The sequence below is a fragment of the Hemiscyllium ocellatum genome, chromosome 25 (genome assembly GCF_020745735.1).
Source record: "Hemiscyllium ocellatum isolate sHemOce1 chromosome 25, sHemOce1.pat.X.cur, whole genome shotgun sequence".
Classification (NCBI taxonomy): domain Eukaryota; kingdom Metazoa; phylum Chordata; class Chondrichthyes; order Orectolobiformes; family Hemiscylliidae; genus Hemiscyllium; species Hemiscyllium ocellatum.
In genome coordinates this window covers 5,661,078-5,673,845 of record NC_083425.1, presented here as the reverse complement: position 1 = coordinate 5,673,845, position 12,768 = coordinate 5,661,078, and the positions used below count along the sequence as shown (strand labels likewise).

The 12,768-nt window shown below is 40.0% G+C and overlaps 1 protein-coding gene across 3 annotated transcripts in view; it reads left to right on the top strand.

Moving 5' to 3' along the window:
- rhot1a (ras homolog family member T1a) overlaps nt 1–12,768 on the top strand; it is a 99,303-nt gene that overhangs the window by 60,943 nt on the left and 25,592 nt on the right. For all 3 annotated transcript variants that reach the window (XM_060844712.1, XM_060844713.1, XM_060844714.1), the window contains exons 11-14: nt 368–488; nt 2,843–2,927; nt 7,695–7,840; nt 7,946–8,046. In XM_060844712.1, coding sequence (XP_060700695.1) covers nt 368–488; nt 2,843–2,927; nt 7,695–7,840; nt 7,946–8,046 — 453 coding nt within the window. The remainder of the gene's footprint in view (nt 1–367; nt 489–2,842; nt 2,928–7,694; nt 7,841–7,945; nt 8,047–12,768) is intronic.

Sequence of the window (12,768 nt, the reverse complement as noted above, 5' to 3'; positions counted from 1 at the left end):
AGTTAATCTTTGCGGATGTTGCTTGAGAATGAAATTTTTGCCAGGGCACCAGGAGAATCCAGTGCTTCAAATAATGCACTAAATTTCTGGATTGTTGTTCAGAGCACTGAGATTAAGAATCTGGTTGACACTTTTAATATTGCAGCACTGTCAATATTACATTGAAGTGTCAGTTTTGATTATGCACACAAGCTCAGTAGTGGCATTGGAATTTATAACCTCCAGGCTTAGCAAATGGTATTGGTATCGTGTTGGAGCTACATTAGTGAGAGTTTCCATTTACACACCCATTTGCTGTCAAAAGATAGTTTTGGATATTGTCAAGGGCAATTTCATTCAGATGTTTGATCATTCTGCTCTGTTGCAGGTTTTTTATTTTTGCATACATTATTTATACAAAGAGGAAGACATGAAACTACATGGACAGTTTTACGTCGATTTGGATATGATGATGACCTGGAGCTCACACATGAATATCTGTTCCCGATGTAGGTATTGGAGATAAGTATTCCACTATTGCACTGTGGAATGGTGACTTTTAAATGTTGCATATTTGCGCAAGAATTTTTCTAGGGAAAATAGATGTTATTATGTGACCGCAAAACCCCAGAGCTAAATAATAGCAGATCAAGGGGTGAACAAAAGCTGGTTTTGTTGTTCTATTCAGTTTGGGATAAACTGGAAAATCACTGAGCAAACTGTGCTCTTTGCTTCAGTTTCTGCGTCTACTTTTGTTTTTATTCATGAGGTACATGTGCCCCTGGCAAGGCCAAAATTTATTGCCTATCCCTATTTGCTCTTGAACGGAATGGTTTTCTAGAGGGCAGTTAAGAATCAATTCACTTTGCCATGAGTCTGAAGTCACAGGCAGGTAACGTCTTTCCTGCAAGGACATTAGTAAGCCAAATGGGTATTTATGACAATTCATGATTGTATAAGACACCATTCAGATTACTTAATTGAATTCTAAGTTCCAGATTTTTTTGTTAATAAATTCAGATTTTATCATCTGCCATGAATTTGAGCTCCTGCCCCCAGAGCATTACTCTGGATTGCTAGTCTAATATTACTGCTAATACACTGCCACTCCCTGTCAACAGCTATGAGGTACACTGTATACTTAGAAGTTAAAATGCAAATACTTAAGTGAAAATATGTTTTGGGGTTTGAAGAATAAATATTTTGTATCGATTATTTTTAACCTTGTAGTTAACTGCCATCTTGTCGCTTAAACATTTCAAGCACTTCTTCTCTGATGAATTGCGTTGATTTGCTGTGACTGCAGTTATTTAGTGCAGATTAAGTTGAGTATCCATTATACACAGCCCCAAAAAAAAGTTTATCTCTGATATATCATTAAGTAGATTAAGTAGGCATTCAAATCTAGGTCATGTCTGAAATTTGCTTTCTTAGGTATCTAGGATTGTTTTGTGATGGTATTTAATTGCTTCACTCCCTTGTTCTACTCACAAAATTTGCAAAGCGTAAACTCCATAGTTAGAGTGACTGGCTGGAGTTTATCAGACTGAATCCAATATCTTCGATACTCCGGCTTAACTTGCAAATCTGGTACTTGATGATGAAGTAGGCCAGCTGGTCCATGTGCCATGATAGCCAAACTATCATAATGAAGCACATTGTCCTTCCCACCATGACATATTTTTACTGGTTTTACTTCTATTTTACTTAGCAGTAAAGAGCTGAGGTCTTTCCCTCCAAGTTCTCGAAATAAATTGGCTACCAGAGTGTGAGAAAGCCAGTTCCCCTAATAAAGCATTTTGTTTCCCGTTTTGAATTTGTGTTGAATACATTATTACAGACATTTTGGTTGCAGTTCTTTTCAATATTACAATTTAAAATAGAAGTTCACTTGTATGATTTTAACATTTGTACACTTAATGGTTTAATTTATTTCTGTAGATAACCAAAATATCGACTCCAAAAAAATAGTTTTGGTTAACATTCACAGTATGTAATCTGATGGCAGTAATGGGTGCACAGGAATACAATGGGCTGCAACTGAGGGAAATCAGGTTAGCTATGGTCCTTTATTTATTCAGTGTGCCTGTGTTTCCCACTTGTTCATTGCCCCATCCTATTGAATGCTAAAATTAGTTGCTGGTTGCCATTCAATTTAGCTGGATGCATCAATATAATACTTCAAATTGTGGTGTAATCTTGTATTAGGTTCAGCCAGGATTGCTTTTTTTTGATAGGAGAGGGTGCGTAGGTGTTTAGAAATTTGTAACTTGGATGTAGATTCTGTACTGCTACGAGGTGCTAAAGCATGCAAAGACGTAGATTTCCCACCCTTTACAAAGTGACATTGTGGGGAGACCAATGGGATGGAGCAATGGTGAACACGAAAATGCTGTCTTTTTTTCCCTTTGTCTGTAATGAAAAGGGGCAAATACAACATCAGAAGGTGGGAATTGATTAATCATTGATTAAATTCCTCACAAGTCATTCCCTTGTAAGAGTGAAACCAAAGAATAAATCCCAGATTGATTTATTTTTGCATATACTTCATACAAGGAGGGAGATTTGAAACCATGTGGACAGTTTTATGTTAATTTGGATATGATGACCTGGAGTGTTCACATGAATATCTGCTCTAGTTCTTTAAATTAAGCACAATCTTGCTACTCCCTCAGCTTAGCTTTTAAGAATCAAATTAAAAATTGACATTACATGGTCACATTATTCAATGTTGCATTATTCACAGGAATGGAATATTGGATTGTTTTGCAGTTCTGCAGGAACATTACAAGGTAATTGATTTGTCACATAGTGTGACTTCATTGTGAATGACAGACTGATTTTTATTTCCTCTTTTTCACAGATTAAAAATTCCTCCAGACTGTACAACTGAACTGAACCATCATGCATACTTATTCCTACAAAGCATCTTTGACAAACACGATTTGGTGAGCTAATAGTGTGTGTTTTGGCTGATTTTTGTTTTACTTGATTCCAACTGCTGGTAATACTAGGCAAGTAAAATTCCAGAGTGAAATCTGGATTGATAAATCAAAGTCTTAATTTCTGTTATTTAGTTTTCAGTAACTGACCTCTGCCAGTCTACTGGGAACAAAATATCGTAGAGGTTTATCTCACAAAGGAAAAAAAAACATAGATTACATGAGGCAGGAACTATTGGAGCAGTCTCGTTGTAAACTTCAGGGAAAAAAAAAATTTATCATTTTAATTCCAAATACTCTCATCTCGTTGAATAGATACCTGTGCTCCACATTGCCTCCTTGCTCAGTAGGCTTGATTGTATTAAGGTTTCTTTCAGCAAACTGCATTCATTAGACATTTGTTTAAAACAGATGGCCAACTCAGCTGGCTGTTGTTTAACATGGGTTCCCTAAACTCACTCTTCAGCAGCTTTTAGGATGTCTTCCTTTCTGACACACACCCCCACAGCCACCTTCTTCCCAGACATTTAAGCATTTCCCCATTCCTGAATGCTTAGAAATGTTTAATAACCACACCGCTGCTGGTATTGGCCTCTGTCCACTGCATGAACTTGCTTCTGGTTTCTCCCTGTCTCTATTTCTGGTTACCATAAAACTCAAATCAGTAAATACCTTGGCTGTTCCCTCCCCAGGTGGAAGTCTCGCCATTTAACTGAAATGATGCAATTTATTGAAAATACTGTTTTGAACTCAATTTTCAAAATGGCCTTCTGGTTGCTTTCTAAAAAAAAGTCAGATCTTCACAAAACTGAAATATTAAAATCCATTTTCTCTATTATAAAATGCAAATTATCAAATAATATGTTAAGAGCTTTCATAACAGTTTTCCCTTTTATATGTCTACAAAGGTACTCAGTTATGCCTTTGTCCTCAGTAAAACCCTTCCTCAATTTTGTTCTCATATGTCAGCTTGAGAATTAATATTATTACTTTTGAAGATAGACATAGTTCTTGGGACTAAAGAGATCAAAGGGTACAGGGAAACAGTGGGAACAGGGTACTGAGTTGGGCTGATCATATTGAATGACAGAGCAGGCTTGAAAAGCCAGATGGCCTACTCCTGCTCCAAATTTCTATGGTTCTGTTCTTCAAAATAATAAGATGCTTCAGTAAGATGCCCCTACTGAACTCATCTCTACCTACTTCGACACTGTCCTATCCCCCCTAGTCCAGGAACTCCCCACATACGTTTGAGACACCATCCATCCCCTCCACCTCCTCCAAGACTTCTGTTTCCCGGCCCCCAAAGCCTCATCTTCACCATGGATATCCAATCCCTCTACACCTCCATCCGCCATGACCAGGGCCTCCAAGCCCTCCGTTTTTTCCTCTCCAGGCGTCCCCAACAGTACCCTTCCACCAACAGTCTCATTCGTTTGGCTGAACTGGTCCTCGCCCTTAACAATTTCTCCTTTGAATCCTCCCACTTCCACCAGACCAAAGGGGTAGCCATGGGCACCCCAGCTATGCCTGTCTCTTTTTTGGCTACGTAGAACAGTTGATCTTCCGTAATTACACCGGCACCACTCCCCATCTCTTCCTCCGCTAAATTGATGACTGAATTGGCGCCACCTCGTGCTCTCACGAGGAGGTTGAGCAATTCATCAACTTCACCAACACATTCCACCCTGACCTTAAGTTTACCTGGACCATCTCTGACACCTCCCTCCCCTTCCTGGACCTCTCCATCTCCATTAATGACGACCGACTTGACACTGATATTTTTTACAAACCTACCGACTCCCACAGCTACCTGGATTACACCTCTTCCCACCCTACCTCTTGCAAAAATGCCATCCCGTATTCCCAATTCCTTGGCCTCTGCCGTATCTGCTCCCAGGAGGACCACCATTGAACACACCAGATGGCCTCCTTCTTTAGAGACCGCAGTTTCCCTTCCCACATGGTTAAAGATGCCCTCCGATACATCTCGTCCACATTCCGCACCTCCGCCCTCAGACCCCACCCCTCCAACTGTAACAAGGACAGAACGCCCCTGGTGCTCACCTTCCACCCTACAAACCTTCGCATAAACCAAGTCATCCGCCGACATTTCCGCCACCTCCAAAAAGACCCACCATCAGGGATATATTTCCCTCCCCATCCCTTTCCGCCTTCCGCAAAGACCATTCCCTCTGTGACTACCTGATTAGGTCCATGTCCCCCTACAACCCACCCTCCCATCCTGGCACTTTCCCCTGCCACCGCAGGAACTGTAAAACCTGCGCCCACACCTCCTCCCTCACCTCTATCCATGGCCCTAAAGGAGCCTTCCACATCCATCAAAGTTTTACCTGCACATCCACTGATATCATTTATTGTATCCGTTGCTCCCGATACGGTCTCCTCTACATTGGGGAGACTGGACGCCTCCTAGCAGAGCGCTTTAGGGAACATCTCCGGGGCACCCACACCAATCAGCCACACCCCGTGGCCCAACATTTCAACTCCCCCTCCCACTCTGCTGAGGACATGGAGTCCTGGGCCTCCTTCACCACCGCTCCCTCACCACCAGACACCTGGAGGAAGAACGCCTCATCTTCCGCCTCGGAACCCATCAACCCCAGGGCATCAATGTGGACTTCAACAGTTTCCTCATTTCCCCTTCCCCCACCTCACCCTAGTTCCAAACTTCCAACTCAGCATTGTCCCCATGACTTGTCCGGACTTGTCCTACCTGCCTATCTCCTTTTCCACCTATCCACTCCACCCCCTCCTCCTGACCTATCACCTTCATCCCCTCCCCCACTCACCCATTGTACTCTATGCTACTTTCTCCCCACCCCCACACTCCTCTAGCTTATCTCTCCACGCTTCAGGCTCACTGCCTTTATTCCTGATGAAGGGCTTTTGCCCGAAATGTCGATTTCGCTGCTCTTTGGGTGCTAGTTATCAATTAAACTACAATGCAGGACTAAATTATATTCTTCATAAACACACTCATGTTTGTGCAAAGGACAAGAAGAAATAACTCGATAGAGCAATTATGAGTGGAAAAATAAGGAAAACCCTGTTGAGCAACCCAAGGAGTAAAATTAGGTGACTTTCTCAATGTTCTTTTTGGTTTCTTGTTGACGCAATCATGTTGCTGTCAGCTAAAGAGTGATTGTAGGTAACCCTTCAGTTAACAAGTCAGTTACGTATAGACCTTACTACTAGTTTGGCATTCAGAGTTTGTGAGGATATCCAAGGTATTCATTTCTGAAAATTTCCCTGATTCTCATGAGAATATTACACTCGGATACCTCTTCAACTGGCTTCCTTTAAGAGTTATCTTTTATTTACTTTGCGAGAGAGAGAGATAGCATTGCTTCCTTGTACGCTCCTACACAACTGTCCATCCAGTCTGTGGTAAAATGCATATACCACTTCAGTCAGAGGCTGTTACTAGGCAACCTTCAGAACCAAGACACTTCCACGAATGGCCATCTATTTTCTGATGTAATTTTGAAATAATCGCTTGTCTCTCTCTTTATAAGCTTTTCTCCCAATGTCATTAATTATGTAAACTTTAAAGTATCCCCATTTCTTTTTAATGTTTGATTTTTTGACTTTTTAATTCCAAGAAAATCATATTAAACTGTCTGCAACCCTGAAATTCTCCAAACCTTAAATCTTTTCCAATTCTCAATCCATAAGATGCAGTTTCTTTGCTATTAACCTATTTTATCTCCTTGGTCACCCTTTTAGACTGAGGCAGTCTGTTCATGTCTTGGCATTGCATTAACCTTAAACTGAGCTTCTCACTCCATAGCTTCCTTAACACTGAGATTACCTGTTTCCATGACACCACTTGTCTCCATTCCTGCCTTAGTTCATCCTTTTATAAAAATCTTCTCTGTAGTTTTGTTGTCATCTAGCTGGCATTCCATTCTGCATAAACTCTGCAGCTTAATCCAAGCACACATCAAATAAGACATCAATATCATTCTGTGCTTGTACTTTGCCTCCTGATCCACCACAGCTTTCATTTTAAAATTCCCATCCTGCTGCAAGATTTCTTCTTGGCCTCACCCCTCCCTATCGTTTTGACCACCTTGAACTCTCAAAATATCTAAATCTACTCCTCTAATTCTGGTTTAGAAGAATGGGAAAGATCTTATAGAAACCTATAAAATTCTAACAGGACTGGATAGGTTGGATGTAGGAAGGATATTCCTGATAATGGGGAAGTCCAGAACCAGGGGTCATAGTTTGTGGACTTCTAGGACTGAAATGAGAAATTTCTTCACTGAGAGAGTGGTGAGCCTATGGAATCCACTACTGCAGATGGTAGTTCAGGGTAAAACATTGCTTTCAAGAAGATAGATGTAGCTGTTGTGGCTAAAGGGATTAAAGGAAGGGGGAGGGGTGAAATTAAGATATTGAGCTCAAAGATCAGCCATGATCATATGGAATAATGGAGCAGGCTCAAGGATTTGAATGGCTTACTCCTGCTCCTATCATCTACGTTTCTATGGTCTTTGACACCATTCCATCCCCATTCAATGACAGTTATGCTTTCACTTGATCTTCCTCACCACTAAATCTGTCTTCATAAAGACCTAGTTTTAAACCTATCTCTTCAACCATGCTTTTAGTTACCAATTTTCTTCTTTGGCTCAGTATTCATCTTATTTCATTATGTACCATGTTGTGGGTTTTTTCTACTCTGTTGAAGACACTGTATAAATGTCAAGTTATTTAACTTTATTCTTCTGGGTTGTTTCTCAGGATCGGGATTGTGCATTGTCACCTGATGAACTAAAAGACTTATTCAAAGTATTTCCTTACATGCCTTGGGGTCCTGATGTCAACAACACTGTTTGTACCAATGACAAGGGATGGGTCACTTATCAGGGTTATATTTGTCAATGGACGTGAGTAATTTTCCTTCGAGAATTTCAAGCAGTGTTTTAAGTTTATCTGCTTTCTATTTAAAATCTCAAACTTTTGAACAGCTGAATATTTGTGTTTTGAATTAGGCTGACCACATACCTTGATGTTCAGCGGTGTTTAGAATATTTAGGTTACCTAGGATACTCCATTCTAAGAGAGCAGGAGTCTCAGGCAGCTGCTGTCACTGGTAAGCAGTAGACTTTTATTGAACTTTTACAGGGAGTTGACATTTGTTTGATCTAAAACACCAGAGTGTTCTAAACTAATCCATACTGAAGAATGATGATAGCAACCAATCTACATTCACTCAAGAAAATCTCCTGAATTTAGCTGATACCAAAAGTATTCTATGTGACATTTTACACATTGGGAATGAATGTTTCCTGAAAATGTATTGCTGGAAAAGCGCAGCAGGTCAGGCACATCCAAGGAACAGGAGATTCGACGTTTCGAGCATAAGCCCTTCCACGTTGAATCTCCTGTTCCTTGGATGCTGCCTGACCTGCTGCACTTTTCCAGCATTTTCAGCTCTGATCTCCAGCATCTGCAGTCCTCACTTTCTCCCCAATGAATGTTTCCTAATGTGTATACTCAAATAAAGGTAGATCTCATGTAAAAGTCAACCTCGTATATTTGGTCAAAAATCTGGAATTTTCCGTGTATCTTGTGTAAAAGTCAACCCTAGTTCTTCACAAATAACAGATCAACATTTGTGAGTCAATGTATTATCCTGTATATAAATGTTACAATGAGAAAATGAATTTTTTTTTGCTATTATGTGTTTTGATGTGCAATTCACACCATGTTAGGCTACGGATTTCTTAAGATCATTATCGAACGAGCACTATAATCAATATGATACAAATTTTATCAACCATCATTTCCTATATGAGATAGGCCTATGTGCATTTACTTCACTATAATTATTGTGCAGCTGTTGATGATTTGTCACAGCTATAATAATCGGTGAGACTGTATGAGAGTCAAATGTTTGATAACTTTTTTTTATCAGAAATAAAAGCATGAAATGTCAGCTTGAAAAACTAAAACAACAATAGACGAGAGAAAACAAAGGGAAATGGAAGAATATGGCACATAAGTCTAAGACACATCAGATGAGAGTCAGATGACATGCTCTCTTTGTGCACAGCTCAGCTGAGCTCAGTTCCCCTACAGCACTTGTGGAATTACCATTATTCATTGTGCATGAATTTCAGCCCCACATAAGTAGTACTGATGTAATAGTCAAATCCATAAATTTAACCTTAATAAAAATCTAAAATGATTGACTTTTACACGAGTATACGGTGTGTACATATTATCTGAATAATTCAAACTGACCTGTTGACCTGTAAATTTCTTTACTGCCCCAACGAGTTCATCAAGTTGTCTGTCATTTATTCTTTATTTTCTCATTGAACGTGGGCTTCATTGGCAAAACCAAGTGAGAAAACATGATTCCTGTTCCTGTTCAAGGTCCCTGATTCTATGCCCTCCTCTATCTTTAACCATTGTCTCCATCGTGCATTTTTTTTTATATTGGCTTGAATTTATATTTGACTTATTAATCTGAAGTACGTATGTCTACAATGTAGTTTTTTTCTAATATTGAGCTGATCTTGACAAACTCAAGCATTTTTTTAAACTACCGCCTGTTTTGCATATCATTTTTGTTTTGATATAGCATCTGTTGTTTGTTTAATTAAAGTTTTTATATTAAGAGTGGAGACATTGGCATTTCCACCTTGTTGATACCCTCCTACATTTATTATTTTGCATTGTACACTGAAATACATAACTTTATATTTCAAATTCTTAACTGTTTTTTGAATGCTATTGAAGTTCTTCTTTCTCACATACAGTAACAGATATTAATTTATAACCATCTAATTTAGTTTGAAGAGGTCTGTAATAAATTTTAAGTTTACATAAAATAAACGTAAATTGTAATGAGGGACTATGAGATTAAGCAAATCTACCTCTCCAGATCTGAAGGGCAGTCATTTTGAACTCAGTGTTAACTCTGAGATGTTATCAAATCTGTTGAGTTTTTCCAGAGCTTTGATTTTGCCTCAGATTTCCAGCCTTTGTGGTATTTTGCTTTTATTTTAGTTAAGCACATCATTTTAATTAAAATGCCATTTATGTGTTTTCTTACTTTTCTTTCCTAAATGGGAGGGATGTCATACAAATCATGTCTGCACTTACTATTATTAACATGTATATGAGGAAATGAATTAAATCTTCCCACCCATCATCACAGCAAGGTTTTAATGATCCCAACACTCATGATAAAAACCTTTGCTATTACATCTCAATATCATACCACTGGAACAATAGACCTTAAAACCCATCGACCCTGCTCTGCCATTCAATGCAGTCATTCTAATCTTGGTTGAACCCTAGCTTCAATTTCCTGCTTCCTATAGCTCTTTGTTCCCTGAGAAATCAGAAGTGTGTCCATTCCAACATTACTGCTAATGGAATCTGCGTACTATTAATCGATTCTGTTTAAAAGAGATGCAATGTTTGCTTTTATTCAAGGTATTTTTCCATTTGATGAAAAGCAATGATCATATGGATATAAGTTAGCTCGCTGAGCTAGAAGATTTGTTTTCAAATGACATTAGTTTTGCTGGTAGTATCTAATGGATCCTTTTAGGTTTACTAGTTGCTGTTTAAGCATGTTGGTAGGTTTGTGGGCTACCATGATGACAAGGGGTCTGAGTAGTCTGGAAGTCATTTCCAATGTTTCTTTGATGTAAGGTTATGTGGTTATAGAATTTGGTTGTGATGTTTGGGTCTGCTACATGGATAACACCTTTGTCATCACAAGATGGAACAAATTGGAAGAAACATACGAGACCATCAACAATGTCCTTACTGGCATAAAATTCACAAAAGAGGAGAACAACAACAGCTTCCCATTCCTAGATGTGACAGTTAAAAGTACAGTAAATACAGAGCTTCAAACCAGCGTCTACAGAAAAACAACAAACACACACCAAATACTTACCTTCAGAAGCAATCATCCCAACACCCACAAATGGAGTTGCACCAAGACGTTATTTCAACGAGCTACATCACATTGCGGCACCCAAGAACTACAAACAGCAGAAGAAAAATACCTTTACAACGTTTTCGAGAAAAACGGGTGCCCCAATATAGAGAAACCTCGATTATCCGAAAATCGGACTTTTCCGAAGGAGATCTAGAGGTCCCGATAGAAACATTACATCAAAGATATGTTTCCAACATTGATTGCGTCTTTTGTTTAGTGATTTAAACAGGCAACGTCTCCAAACGACTAACATCTCGCCCCCTCTCCTCACTCTTTCCCTGGGGTTCAAACCCACCCCACCTTGCTTCCCCAGATAACCTGTCGAAAAGTTGCAGTGAAAAGGTGGGTGTGTATATGTGTACACACTATTTGGAGACTTGACCCCACAAAGGCAGCTGCAGCAGCCAGGCAAAGGCAGACTTGTTGGTGTACATTCTGGCTGCCCTGGAGAGCGGGCAGGGTGAATGGGAATTTGGGGCAGCACCAGTGGTGGGTGGGGGGAGGTTGGATGGGATTGAGGGGGTGGGGGGCAGGGTTGGATGGGGTTCTGGAGGTAGGTGGGGTGCGGTGACTCGCGCGCTTTGTGCTGGTGTGTAGGGACGGTGTTGGAAGAGCTTGGGGGGGTGGGGGGGTGGTGTTGGGGGCAGGGTCTCGCACACTATGTGCTGCTGCAGTCTCCTGAACAGGGAGCAGACTTTAAAGACTCTGAGCCCCAGCGGAAAGGCATTGAATCGATTAACCGAACAATCGATTATCCGAGCAAGATAGCCAATTCCTCAGAAACAAACCAAAACAAGCAGATACCCTTGTCATCATGGTAGCCCACAAACCTACCAACACGCTTAAACAGCAACTAATGAACTCAAAGGATCTGTTAGATACTACCAGCAAATCTAACGTCATTTACCATGCAAGAACTGTATAAAAACACTGCATTGGATAAACTAACAGGAAACTTGCCACCAGGACTGATAAACACCAACAGGCCACCAAAAGATACGCCCCACCATCACTAGTTTCCATACATACAGACAAAGAAGGACACCACTTTGACTGGAACAACGCACACATCATGGTACATCGAAACAAAGACACACAGGAGAATTCCTAGAGGCCTGGCCTTCTAACCAGAACTGTATCAATAAACACATCGATTTAGTTCCCATCTACCTTCCCTTGGGCAAAGCAGAACCAGAAATGACATCACCCACCTTAAGAACCAAGACCTATGAATAGTAAGGCAGGGCATACCACCAGCACTTCACCTGAGACTCTCACTGATGATGTTACCTATTCATGGTGACATACCTTCTGAAAACAACCCTTCTAGCTCAGCAAGCTAACTTACATCCATATTATCAACCTGAGCTAGAAATCTTCTCAAAAACCGCTAACAATGATCATTATAAAAATGTGAACAATGTATTTCAGAAAATTCTAATCTAAACTCATTAACTGATTACATAACTATTTGCAAGGACTTTATGTAGCATTACAAAAACAGCATCATTGAAAGCTTTGGAGACTGAAATTGGAACTTCAAATTCACTTTATAATTTCATTAAACCACTCAATCCCAGAAAATATTAATTTAGTACTGTGGTGCAGATGTTGAGACACCAAAATACCTCCTGCAGCTTTCAAACTTTCCTATATTTGGTAGATTCTGCAAATATTGACCCTTAATATCTCTGTTCCTGCTGCAATGTTTAGACAGAAAACAAAAAATGCTGGAAATCAAAGCAGGTCTGGCAGTATCCATGGAGAGAGAGCAAGCTGATATTTCAGTCTAGATGACTGTTCAGAGCTCTGCACTGACTCAAATATCTGCAGAAATGTGCTCCTACA